The following is a 14,010-nucleotide window of genomic DNA, read 5'->3' on the forward strand; positions in this document are numbered from 1 at the left end:
TAAGGGCTCCTTTTATCAAGCCGCGCTAGCGGTTTAACATGTGTAATACCGCGTGCTAAACCGCCGGCTGCGCTAGCTGCTACCGTCTCCTTTGAGCAGGCGGTAGTTTTTAGGCCAGCGCGGTGGTTAACGCGTGATGAAAAGTCGCCCACGTGAACCTCGCTAGCGCGGCTTGATAAAAGGAGCCCTAAGAGAAGACTTGTGCAGAAATAATTGCTGATAGTTTGGTTCCATGTCTGAGAGAAAAAGGAGCAGACAAAACTCTTCAAGCTATTGGAGGCGATTTCTGTATTTTAAGCACTGGATTGGGAGGGAGGAGTGGTGCATTATGTTGAGGAGAATCTACAAAGGAAGCTGGTGTATCTTGCACTCAGGCAAACTATTATTCAGGCACTTGGTGACTGCTTTAGATGGAAAGACATTAAGCAACAACAAACAGAAAAATGCTGGATTCTGCAGGACCTTCCCTTGAGCAGCCTGTTTTGAGGCTACTTCCCTGCTGACCACTGCACTTCGGATAAGGAAGAGGGAGGGAGTTTGCGGCTCTGGATTGTCGTCTGCTTCTGCCACTTTGGGGTTTGAGGAATGGAGAAGGGTTTTGCGGCTCAGGACCACTGCCGCACTGGTGCTTCGGTGCAAGAGGGAAGGGGGTTCGTAGCTGCTTCGGGGCTTGAGGGAGGGAGGGAGGAAGGAGGGCTTTGCGGCTTAGGACCACTGCCGCATTTGTGCTTTGAGGCCAGAGGGAGAGGGGTTTGTAGCTGCTTTGGGGCTTGAGGGAGGGAGGATTTGCGGCTCAGGATGCTGCCACGTTGGTGGTTTGGGTCAGGAGGGAGGTGGAGCTCGCTGCTCAGGACTGCTGCTGCTTGTAGTTCTTCAGAGCTTGAGGGAGGGAGGGTGGTTTGTGGCTCAGGATTGCTGGTGCTTTGTGGGACTTTTTTTTTTTTTACCAACTGATGATTTTTTTTTGCCAGTTGGGTGAGAGTCCCAGTTAACTGAGACTTTACTATACTTAGTTTCTACATTATTTCAACTGTGATTCGATATAGATAAGATTCACTTTAAGTAGTTTCCAAAGATATCTGCAACGTGACATAATCAAGCTTGAGAAATGGGTATTGACACGGCAAATGAAGTTCAACGTGGATAAGTGTAAAGTGATGCATGTCGGGATCAAAAATCTCATGCACGAATACAGGATGTCCAGGGTGGTACTTGGAGAGACCTCTCAGGAAAGAGACTTGGGAGTTCTGATTGACAAGTCGATGAAGCCGTCTGCGCAATGCACGGCGGCAGCAAAAAGGGCGAACAGAAAGCACAGTTACTTACCGTAACAGGTGTTATCCAGGGACAGCAGGCAGATATTCTTGACTGATGGGTGACGGCACCGACGGAGCCCCGGTACGGACACTTTTAGAGTGATTGCACTCTAAGAACTTGGAAAGTTCTAGAGACCGCACCGCGCATGCGCGAGTGCCTTCCCGCCCGACCCCGACGCGCGGTCCCTCAGTTAAGATAAGCCAGCTAAGAAGCCAACCCGGGGAGGTGGGTGGGACGCAAGAATATCTGCCTGCTGTCCCTGGATAACACCTGTTACGGTAAGTAACTGTGCTTTATCCCAGGACAAGCAGGCAGCATATTCTTGACTGATGGGTGACCTCTAAGCTAACAAAAAGAGGGATGGAGGGAAAGTTGGCCATTAGGAAAACAAATTTTGCAAAACAGATTGGCCGAAATGTCCATCCCTTCTGGAGAAAGTATCCAGACAATAATGAGATGTAAAAGTATGGACTGAGGACCACGTAGCAGCTTTGCAGATTTCCTCAATGGGCGTGGAACGGAGGAAAGCTACAGATGCTGCCATAGCTCTAATTCTATGTGCCGTGACAGAACCTTCCAGTGTCAGTCCGGACTGAGCATAGCAGAATGAAATGCACGCAGCAAGCCAATTAGATAGCGTACGTTTAGAAACAGGACGTCCCAATTTATTCGGATCAAAGGACAAAAAAAGTTGGGGAGATGATCTGTGGGGCTTAGTACGGTCTAAATAGTAAGCTAAAGCCCGCTTACAGTCCAAAGTATGAAGAGCCTGTTCCCCGGAATGAGAGTGAGGTTTAGGGAAAAAAACAGGTAGTACAATAGATTGGTTGAGATGGAACTCAGAAACAACCTTAGGGAGAAACTTTGGATGTGTACGTAGAACCACCTTGTCGTGATGAAAGACAGTGAAAGGTGGATCAGAAACTAGTGCATGCAGCTCACTGACCCTCCTGGCAGAGGTGAGAGCAATAAGAAAAAGTACCTTCCAAGTGAGAAACTTGAAAGAGGCAGTAGCCAAGGGTTCAAATGGAGGCTTCATCAAGGCGGAGAGAACCACGTTCAGATCCCAGATCACCGGAGGTGCTTTGAGAGGTGGTTTCAGATTGAAAAGACCTCGCATGAATCTGGAGACCAGGGGATGAGCTGAAAGGAGTTTCCCCTGGACTGGCTCATGAAAAGCCGTAATAGCACTGAGATGAACTCTGATGGAAGTAGACTTGAGACCAGAAGTAGACAGAGAAAGCAGATAATCCAATAGAGGTTCCACAGCAAGAGACCTGGGGTCATGATGATGTAGGAGACACCAAGAAGAAAACCTCGTCCACTTTTGATGGTAACATTGTAGAGTGGCTGGTTTCCTGGAAGCGTCCAGGATGGAGCGAACAGGCTGAGATAACAAAGAATCAGTTGAAGTCAGCCCGAGAGATACCAAGCTGTCAGGTGTAGAGATTGCAGGTTGGGATGGAGGAGGGTTTCCTGATCTTGTGTAAGCAGAGATGGAAACAGTGGAAGTAGAAATGGATCCCTGGAACTGAGTTGAAGTAGAAGGGAGAACCAATGCTGTCTGGGCCACCGTGGTGCAATCAGGATCATGGTGGCTCGTTCCCTCTTTAGTTTGAACAAGGTCCGAAGCATGAGAGGCAGAGGAGGGAAAGCATAAAGGAACAGATTGGACCAATCCAGAAGAAACGCATCCGCTGCCAGACGGTGAGGAGAGTAAAGTCTGGAGCAAAATTGGGGCAACTGATGATTGTGAGGAGCTGCAAAAAGGTCCACCTGAGGAGTGCCCCATTGTGCAAAGATGGACTGTAGAGTCGATGGGTCGAGAGTCCATTCGTGGGGTTGGAGAACTCTGCTGAGCTTGTCCGCTAAGTAGTTCTGTTCTCCCTGAATATAAATTGCTTTCAGGAATAAGTGGCGCGAGGATGCCCAAGACCAGATTCTCTGGGCTTCCTGGCATAAGAGGCGAGAGCCCGTTCCCCCTTGCTTGTTGATGTAGTACATAGCCACCTGGTTGTCTGTGCAAATTAGAAGGACTTGAGGAAATAGAAGGTGTTGGAAGGCCTTGAGGGCATAGAACATTGCCCTGAGTTCCAGGAAATTGATGTGATGCTTCTTTTCCTGAGGAGTCCAAAGGCCCTGAGTTTGGAACTCGTTCAGATGAGCTCCCCATGCATAAGGGGAGGCGTCGGTGGTGATGATCAGATGATGAGGAGGCAGATGGAACAGAAGGCCCCTGGAGAGATTTGAGGATATCAACCACCATTGCAGAGACTGACGAAGAGACGATGTCACAGATATGTGTCGTGAGCAAGAGTCTGTCGCTTGAGACCACTGGAGAGCCAGGGTCCATTGAGGAGTGCGCAGGTGAAGCCGTGCCAGGGGTGTGACATGAACTGTGGAGGCCATGTGACCCAAGAGAATCATCATCTGCTTTGCAGAAATGGAGTGTTGGGACAGCACCTGCTGACAGAGCGATTGGAGGTTGTGAAGACGGTTGTCCGGCAAGAAGGCTCTCATCTGGACCGTGTCCAGTACCGCTCCAATGAATTGAAGTCTCCGCGTAGGAAGAAGGTGAGACTTGGGTATATTGATTTCGAACCCCAGGAGTTGTAGAAAAAAGATGGTCTGGTTGGTGGCCAGAAGAACAGTCTGAGATGAAATGGCCTTGATTAACCAATCGTCCAGGTAGGGAAAAACCTGAAGGTGGTGGGAGCGTAGAAATGCTGCCACCACTACCAGACATTTTGTGAACACTCTTGGAGAGGAGGCAAGACCGAAGGGGAGCACTCTGTATTGGTAATGACAGTGATTTATCATGAAGCGAAGGTACTGTCTGGAGGCCGGATGAATTGGAATGTGAGTGTAGGCCTCTTTGAGATCGAGAGAGCATAGCCAGTCGTTGTGATCGAGGAGAGGATAAAGCGTAGCTAGAGATAGCATCTTGAATTTTTCTTTGACCAAACATTTGTTGAGATCTCGCAGATCTAGAATTGGTCTGAGGTCTCCTGTTTTCTTGGGGACTAGAAAATACCGGGAGTAGAATCCTTGCCCTCTTTGGTCCAGAGGAACTTCCTCTATGGCGTTTAGAAGTAGGAGGGACTGAACCTCCTGACAAAGGAGGGCAGATTGAGGAGTGTGCAAAGCAGACTCTTTTGGTAGACTTTGGCCCGGAAGGGTGTGAAAGTTGAGAGAGTAGCCGTGGCGGATGATGTTGAGGACCCACTGGTCCGAAGTGATAACTTCCCACTGGCTGAGAAAGAAAGACAGTCGTCCTCCTATCGGTTGAGGGAGGAGAGGAGATGGTTGAACGCTGGCTATGCCCTCGAGGATCAAGTCAAAAGGGCTGAGTCGATTTCTGTGGAGGAGGCTGCTTAGCTGGTTGTTGCTGCTGAGGTCTAGGTGTTTGTCGCTGCTGTTGACGCTGCCTCCTAGGTTGCTGAGTGGAAGGCTGCAAGGGGCGAGCCACAAAACGCCGCTGATAGGCCGTTTGCTGTCTGAATGGCCGTGAAGGTGGAGGTTTCTTCTTGGTCTTAAGAAGGGTATCCCAGCGGGTTTCATGAGCCGAGAGCTTCTGGGTCGTTGAGTCCATAGAATCTCCGAAAAGCTCATCCCCTAAACATGGGGCATTAGCCAACCGGTCTTGATGATTAACATCAAGCTCAGATACTCTGAGCCAAGCCAAACGGCGCATGGCCACAGAAATGGCTGTTGCTCTAGAGGTAAGCTCAAAAGTGTCATATATAGACCTTACCATGAATTTCCTAAGCTGGAAAAGAGCTGAAGAGCACTGATGGAAAGCCTCACGATTCCCCACAGGAAGGTACTGCTCAAAGGAAGCCATGGTGGTAAGGAGATGCTTTAAATAAAACGAAAAATGAAAAGCATAGTTACCAGAACGATTAGCAAGCATCGCATTCTGGTAAAGTCGCTTACCAAATTTGTCCATGGCTTTACCCTCTCTGCCAGGAGGGACAGAGGCATAGACACTAGCTCCTAAGGACTTCTTGAGGGTGGATTCTACAAGAAGAGACTCATGAGAGAGCTGTGGTTTATCAAAACCAGGAATAGGGATTACTTTATAAAGGGAATCCAATTTGCGAGGGGCTCCCGGGATGGTAAGAGGAGTCTCCAGATTCTTGTAAAAGGTCTCCCTCAGGATGTCATGTAAAGGGAGTTTCAAGAATTCCTTTGGAGGCTGGTCAAAATCAAGAGCGTCCAAAAAAGCTTTGGACTTTTTAGACTCAGCCTCCAAAGGAATGGAAAGAGATTCACACATATCTCTTAAAAAAGAAGAGAAAGAGGTGGAATCAGGTTTGGAGGAAATATCCTGCAGAACAGGCTCGTCCTCCTCTGATGAACACTCCCCTTCTGACTGAAGAGGTTCTTCAGAGTCGCCCCACAGATCAGGGTCTCGAATATGGGGACCATGGTCCCGAGACTCAGGGGTGGATGGTTCTCGGTGTCGGGACTTCTGTACCGACTTACCCGACCTCACCGACGCGGTACCGGGCGATGTTATCGGTCGCACCGGAGCCGATGTCTGTACCGATTGGTGATGAGACCTAGGCTCCGGTGCGAGGACAGGCATCGATGCCGATGAGGTCAAGTGTACCGGTACCGAAGGAGTGGATGGTGACAATACTGGCTGTTCCACGATCGGTACCGGTTGCTCAGTGGGGACCGATACCGGAGGGCTCGGTGTCAGGAGAGCTGGCAGGAGTTGTTTGAGCTGTTCCTTCAGCTGTACCTGCAAGATGGCCGCAATGCGATCATCAAGGGAGGGCACCGGTACCGCTTTTTTCTTCTGCGGTACCTGCGGTGCCGCTCGACGCCCCGGAGATGAGGAGCCCGATGTCGAGGGACTCACCTCAATAGGGGCGGAGCGCTTCCGCTGGCGCCTCACGGTCGGCAGGATTGGACTCTCTGCAATGGAGACCGGAGGACGTTCCAGCGGGGAAGGCTTCTTAGCCGGCTTACCTGCATGCTGCGACGCCGACGCGGTATCGCGTGGCGTCGATGAGGTGGGTGCCGACGAAACAGGTACCGAGACCGGCGCCGAAGACGCGGGGTCGGACATGTCGGTGCCGAAAAGCAGTCTCTGCTGTATCTCTCGATTTTTGAGAGTCCGCTTTTTCAAAGTGGCACAGCGGGTGCAGGTAGAGGCCTGATGTTCCGGACCCAGACACTGAAGGCACCAGTTGTGCGGGTCTGTAAGGGAAATAGGCCGTGCACACCGCTGGCACTTCTTGAACCCGGGCTGGGGGGGCATGAACGTAAAAACGGCTTCTGCCAAATCGAAGGCCGAGGCCTCGATGATGGCAGTAGGCCCCGCCGGGTCAAATCAAGAAACTTGACAAAAACAAGAGAAATTTTTTTTTTTTTTTTTTTTAAAGAAAGAAAAACGGAAGTGCAAAAAGAACCCGAAAAAGTTTACGCGAGCGGGAAGGCGAATGAAAAAATATTTCAACAGCCGTTGAAAATGCGACTTCTTAGCTCCGCGGAAACTAAGAAACTGAGGGACCGCGCGTCGGGGTCGGGCGGGAAGGCACTCGCGCATGCGCGGTGCGGTCTCTAGAACTTTCCAAGTTCTTAGAGTGCAATCACTCTAAAAGTGTCCGTACCGGGGCTCCGTCGGTGCCGTCACCCATCAGTCAAGAATATGCTGCCTGCTTGTCCTGGGATAATGCTAGGAATGATTAAGAAGGGGATCACGAACAGATCAGAGAGGGTTACCAGGACATGGTATGCCCTCACCTGGAATACTGTGTCCAGCACTGGTCGTCGTACATGAAGAAGGACACGGTACTACTCGAAAGGGTCCAGAGAAGAGTGACTAAAATGGTTAAGGGGCTGGAGGAGTTGCTGTACAGTGAGAGATTGGAGAAACTGGGCCTCTTCTCCCTTGAAAAGAGGAGGCTGAGAGGGGACTTGATCGAAACGTTCAAAATACTGAAGGGAATAGACTTAGTAGATAAAAACAGACTGTTCACCCTCTCCAAGGAGGGAGAAGAAAAAGGCACTCTCTAAAGTTGAAAGAGGATAGATTCCGTACATACGTAAGGAAATTCTTCTTCACCCAGAGAGCGGTGGAAAACTGGAACACTCTTCCGGAGTCTGTTATAGGGGAAAATACCCTCCAGGGTTTCAAGACAAAGTTGGACAAGTTCCTGCTAAACTGGAATGTACGCAGGTGAGGCTGGATTCAATTAGAGCACTGGTCTTTGACCTGAGGGCCGCCGCGTGAGCGGACTGCTGGGCAGGATGGACCACTGGTCTGCCCCAGCAGCGGCAATTCTTATGTTCAGCATGCAAAACTGCTTAATTTGGTCACTAGTAGCTTAGGTGTGAATGTTCTCAGTTCTAACAATAATTTACAAAGGATCTCCTGAACATGTAGTATTCTGTAAAAAAAATACATAGGACGATGTGCAGCAGTGCACATGTTTTACCTGCACATGTAGGGGGAGCAGCCATTTTACAGAGATACATTGAAAAAATGAAAGGCAACTCAGCAACTTTCACATGTGAAAATGTGTAACATGCCAGTTGTGCTAAATTAACACTCCTAGTAACTAGTGTCACTGAGAGCAAATCAAAATAAAACTTAACATGAAAAATTAACATGGGCAGTAGGCAAGTATCTGAGTCCTCTATAAGGAATTGCTTGCCAATCATCAGTTTTTTATTCAAACTTTTTATTTCTTAATTCATGTCCTGGATTAGGGTATTTCTCATTTTCTATTTTTTATTTTGATTCGCAGGGGAGCTGGCTGTGCAGTGCCGGCTGTTTCTAACACTTTTCATTACGTGGGCAATGACATCACCACAGGCGGCTTTATAGCCTCGTTTTGGGGCTGGTTTTCATGGGTCATCTTTTTTCAAATCTTGAGTGTCAGAAGACTCAGGTACTTGCCTGCTGGCCATGTTAATTTTTCATGTTAAGTTTTATTTTGATTTGCTCTCATCGACACTAGTTACTAGTGCTGTTCGATTCAGGAAAAAATATTTTGATTTGATTCGATTCAGCCTACTGAATCAATTTTTCGATTCGATTTTCCTGCCCAATTGGGTGTTTTGTTTTATTTTCAAACATCCTGGTGGGTTTATTTTATAGCCTCTTCACCCCCTTTGCCCTCTCCTACCCACACTTGTGCTGTGGTGTAAACAAAATAAACAAACAAAAAAGACTTTTCCTCTCTCTGTTAAATCCTAGCTCATGTTCGCGATCTAACACCAGCTCTGACAGGATATACATTTCAAATCTGACACATTGTAATCACAAAACAGAAAATAAATTTATTTTTTCTACCTTTTATTTTCTAGTAATTAGTCAAAAAATGTTGGTCCCACGCTCTGGTTGTCTTCTGATAACTTGCTTGTCAGGGTCTCTTGCCCATTTGTCATTTTCTTCTTTCTCAGTGCTAACCATCCATCTTCCATCTCTGTCCTCCCCTTCCGTTTCCCTTCCCTCCTCTGGAGATCTGGCATCTTTCCTCTTTTTTTGTCTCTATCCCCGTGGCTGCAGCAATGGACCCCACATCTCTCCTTTTCTTAACTACACTTTCATCCAGCATCTCTCCCTCCTTCCCCACCACCCAGTTTCACCATCTCTCCCATTCTCTTCCCAACTACCCTATCCAGAATCTCTAACCTCTCCCCCTCTACACTGTTCCTTCTCTACCTTTCTGTTCCTTCCCTCCCTAAATCCCATTGTCCACCATCTCTCTCTTCTGTTTTTTGACCCATTATTTCTCCCCCCCCTAGTCCGGCATATACACATCTCTTTAACCCCCCCCCCTTTTTCCTCCCTCTCCTCCGTGTACTTATACACCAGGGCCCACCTCGCCTGGAGGCCTGCACCCCCTAAAGGACTGTCTCCCTCCCAGAAGGCCTGCACCCCCCCTGAAGGCCTACACCCCCTCTGAAGGCCTGTCCCCCACCTGAAGTCTTCACCCCCTGTAGGCCTGCCCCTCCCATTAAGGCCTGTCCCCCCCTGAATATCTATCCCCCCTTTAAGGTCTCACCCCATGAAGGCTTGTCCCCCCCATGGCCTGCACCCCCCCAAAGGCCAGCACCCCTGAAGGCCTGTTGCCCTCCCAATGCCTGCACCCCCCCCCCCCCCCCGGTAGGCCTCACCCCCTGAAGGCCTGCACCCCCGAAGGCCTGTCCCTCCCCCCCGAAGGCCACACCCCCTGAAGGTCTGCCCTCCCCCCGAAGGCCTGCATGTTCCCCCCTGGCCTCCCGCTCTTACCTTCATTGAATTACAGCACCGGAGCAGCCTGCACAGAGGATCGCTGCTGCTTTAGTGATCCTTGCGGGCTACCGTCATCTTTAGAAGCACGTTCACTCTGCCGTGGGTGGCCAGGGGGGAAGCCGGAAAACACCAGCACTTCCCGACTGACCCTCCCCCCTTCGCCCGCTAAAGCAGGAGCGGCAGTGGATGACCAGCAAGAGGCAACACTGCCGCTTCTGCTGTAGGAGACTGAAGGTACAGGGAGGAGGTTTGGGTCCTGAATCAGCAAGGACGATTTTTTCTAAATACAATTGATTCAAAGTGATTCACCCGATTTGAATCGGTGAATCGATTCAAATCGGAAATCGGGCAGCTCGACTAGTTACTAGGAGTGCTTTGATTTAGCACAACTGGCATGTTACACATTTTCACAGAGATTTGATTTTTCACAGGCACCACACAAAAGAAAAGAAAAACAAAGAGTTTTCTACTCGGCTTCCTGATGTATCTCATGCTGAAGCTGAGATTTACCAGCTCAGATAAGTGATCCATCTTTATTCTTCTGAGAGTTACATCTACATGAACATTTAAAAGTCACCAGAAGCCTCAATGCTAATTGTAATGTGCTATGATTAGGATTTTATGTGCCACAGGTGGCATTACATCACTGCATGGCGCTCTGTTGAAGTGTCCATCTATGAGAACATTAAATTTAAAAATTTGTGACATTTAAGAAAATTTTCAGCTTTCAGTGAGAACAAGAGTTATTCTCATGGGTGAGGGATATTGTTTTGTTAACCCCATGTATAACAGCAGCTTTCTGAAATCTCTAGTTACATGCATATGCAATCTACTGGTGGGACAGTGTGGCGTAGTGGTTAAAGCTACAGCCTCAGCACTCTAAGGCTGTGGATTCAAACCCATGCTGCTCCTTGTGACCCTGGACAAGTCATTTAATCCCCCCATTGCTCCAGGTACATTAGATAGGTAGATTGTGAGCCCACCAAGACAAATAGGGAAAAATGCTTGAGTACCTGAATAAATTCATGTAAACCATTTTGAGTTCCCCTGGGAGAACGGTATAGAAAATTGAATAAATAAATAAATATTATTTGTACATGGAGATGCTTCTAAAATAATGTCAATTACCATGTCCCCAGCTATTTAAATTTGAAATCAACACTACAGGTAGGTGTCAGAAAAACAAAGACCAGTCTTCCTCCAAGAATCAAGTGGCCTATTGATTCTAACCTACCTATCCGGTTAACCTTTTTGGCTACAATCCAAGTGTAAGATCTCATTTATGATGGTCCCTTCTTAACCTTTTGACTGAGACTGAAAATATGTTCAGCTATAGAGGGTTAATATCTGGCCACCCAATCCCCACTGATTGAAAATGTGTACAACTATGCCTTCTGCATCAAACAAAAATATGAAAAACCTACCTATCCAGTTCACATTGAAGCACAGCTCCAAAGTTATGCTAAGGATATTTTCAGAGGGACCTCGAACACTGGTCTTCCAATGGGCCGCATGGCCACTATTCTCCTTCTGGTAGAATCGTAGCACCACCATCATGGAACAGGCCTGAGAGAGAGGGAGAGGAAAACATTATAGTAATAAGACTGCAATCATACAAGCTGAAAAAGAAAGGCATATGGAAAAGAATATCACAAAATCAATTTAAAAACAATTAATTAACGTGCACCTTGGGAAGGCATATTATCACATTTTTCAGTTGTATAGGGTGAGAGCAGAACTCATTGCCAATGTTCAGTTACTGAATATACTCAAATATAAGGAGGAAAAAATGGGGACTCGAATATAAGTCGGGCGGCTTAATATTCAAGTGCCCTGCCCTGTCAGGCTTTGCACCCAGCCCCCTCCCTGCCAGGCTCTGCACTCAACACCCAGCCCCCATCCCTCCCTCTCCTGTCGGGCATTACACCCAGCCCTTTTCCTGTCAGGCTCTGCACCCAGCTCCCTTCCCTCCCTCTCATCAGGCACTGCACTAAGCCCCCTTCCCTCCCTTCCTCCCTCCCTCCCTGGCACTGTACCCAGCCCCCTTCCCTCCCAACCCCTCTCAGGCTCTGCACCCAGCCCCCCTCCCTCCCTCCCTTTCTCTCCTGTCAGACTCTGCACCCAGCTCCCCTCCCTCCCAGGTTCTGCACTCTGTCCCCCCCACCTCCCTGCCCTGTACTTGTACCTCCTGTGCTGATCCCTAGTAGTTCAAGGGTGCAGCAGGCAGGAGCGAGCTTTCCGTGCTCCTGACCTGCTGCTAACCCAGTCAGTGGTGGCTGCCGCAAGATCGGGAGGCAGTCAGGAAGTCACTCAGCACTGAGCAGCAGCGCCAAAGCACGCTCCTGCTCGATGCCACTCAGCGGCTATAGAAACTCGATCTCAAAGCAGCCACCACTGACCGGGTTAGCAGCAGGGCAGGAGCGCGGAAAGCTCGCTTCTGCCCGATGCACCTCTGGGCCATCAGGGATCGGCAGAGGAGGTACAAGCACAGGGCAGGTAAGGGGGACCGGGTGAAGAGTCCGGCAGCAGCCTGCAATAATTCTGGGAGGGGGGCTTTTACAATTTTCTTAGAATTTTTTTTTTTTCCCAAAAACTTTATTCATTTCACAACTCAAATCAAGTACAATCAATATAAATAACATTTTACCTTTCAAATACACCTGATATCTTATAATTTGTTCTTATAAATTAATATAATAAATCTTTTCCTTAATCATTCATAAAGATGAATTAATTTAATTATAATCAAAAAATACCCTCCCTCCCCCCTTCCCTCCCTTAATATCTTAAACATTTTATTCAGAGAACAATTTTCTTAGAATTTTTTGCTTTCTAATAGTTGTTTCCCAAGATCGCTGGGAAACAGATACCTGAGTGGGCACCTGGGTCCCGCTCTGTCATGCTCTCTTCTATTCAACTGAAATGGCAGCGGGTGAGCCAGGAAAAGGCCACCTCATCAGACAGTCCTCAGGAACTCAATTATCACATCGAGAGCCCACCTGATGCCTTGGAAGTGCAGATCTGGCTTATATATGTTTCTATTATGTGTTGGACTGGTTGAAAGACTAAAGCCTCAAGACAAAGATGTGGGCAAGCTAGATAACGACAGCTCTCTCAGTATCCTGACTTTTATCATTCTGGTAGTAGCTGCACTGGATTCTATTATTTCATGAGAGCTGTAGACTTCAATCCTTGCAACTCAAGAGAAGCAGAAGACTTGTTTCTGTATTTAAGATTTTGGTCTTCAGCGGAGGCGTTATCCGCCTCCCCCCCTAAAAAGGCATTCTCAATGAGATACCTAATATACTTGGTTTGGAAAGGAGGGTGGGTGGGTGGATATGGGGATGAATAATTGGGGAGGGGATGTAGAGAGAGGGGCAGGGACAGAGAGTGGTATTATATTGGGAATATTGCATTGTAAAAGTTATGTTAGCCAACTTGGTCTCCTGTAATCGGATATTTAACATATGGTTCTCCCCTCAGGAATTTAGCCTTCTGATGGTACAATGGAATGCTTAGTTTAACTTGAGAGGTCTCAGTACTCCCACTAAATGATCCCTCCTATTTAAGGAAACTACACAATTGAAAGCAGATATATGGCTAGTTCAGGAAACCCACTTAGTTTAAAAAAAAAAAAAAAAAAGATTTAGGTTCTTAACTTGCTAATATCTTTTCCAGTAGATAGGTATGTTCCCCAGGCCGCAAGCTTCTGCAGAAGGAATCCACTCCGGATTCTTTCTTTAACCTTCCTACTTCACAGAGAGCTCTACTGCCATCTACAGTTAGTCCCCAAGCAAACAAGAGCTCTTCAGAAATTATATGTAGGGAAAAGAGAAAACCATCCTCAACAACAGATCTGTTCTGCTCCAACAATTAAGATATAAACTGAGATCAATCAATCATCAACAAAATGACAAACAGAAGCATCGGAAGAGCTCAGGTAGTACTTCTACTGATGCCAGAAATACAATATTCTTCATGGACCCAAAGGGCTGACTGATATCTAAGTTACAGACTTGGAGAATAATAAACTGAATGAGACAGTAGGCAGGCACAGGAATGGCAGGGCTGGACCCACAAACAGGGAAGCTTCAAGCACAAAAAAACAAAGAAATCTGAAAATAACTCGAAGGAAATAAAGAAAAAGGCAGAGCAGAACAGAAACACTCCTTCCAGCTTGCTTGCAGAAAGGAAAAACCATAGATGACAGTAGAGCTCTTTGTGAAGTAGGAGGGCTAAAAAAAAAAAAATCCAGAGTGGATTCCTTCTGCAGAGGCTCACAGTCTGGGGGAGAATTACACACCAGTTGGAAACATGAATATCTTTTGCAGCATAAGAAATTTCACCTGCAATACTTTGCTAGTAACAAATATAAATACAAAACAGAAGAAGCGGGCATCCTGCTCAGCAAAGACCATAGCTGGTGGATTCATAAT

At 47.7% G+C, this 14,010-nt stretch overlaps 1 protein-coding gene across 2 annotated transcripts in view; it reads right to left on the reverse strand.

Moving 5' to 3' along the window:
- Nucleotides 1-14,010, reverse strand: part of PFAS (phosphoribosylformylglycinamidine synthase) — a 149,943-nt gene that overhangs the window by 114,440 nt on the left and 21,493 nt on the right. For both annotated transcript variants that reach the window (XM_033944969.1, XM_033944968.1), the window contains exon 2: nt 10,999-11,140. In XM_033944969.1, coding sequence (XP_033800860.1) covers nt 10,999-11,131 — 133 coding nt within the window. In that variant the 5' untranslated portion in view covers nt 11,132-11,140. The remainder of the gene's footprint in view (nt 1-10,998; nt 11,141-14,010) is intronic.

The sequence above is a fragment of the Geotrypetes seraphini genome, chromosome 5, assembly GCF_902459505.1.
Source record: "Geotrypetes seraphini chromosome 5, aGeoSer1.1, whole genome shotgun sequence".
Lineage (NCBI taxonomy): Eukaryota > Metazoa > Chordata > Amphibia > Gymnophiona > Dermophiidae > Geotrypetes > Geotrypetes seraphini.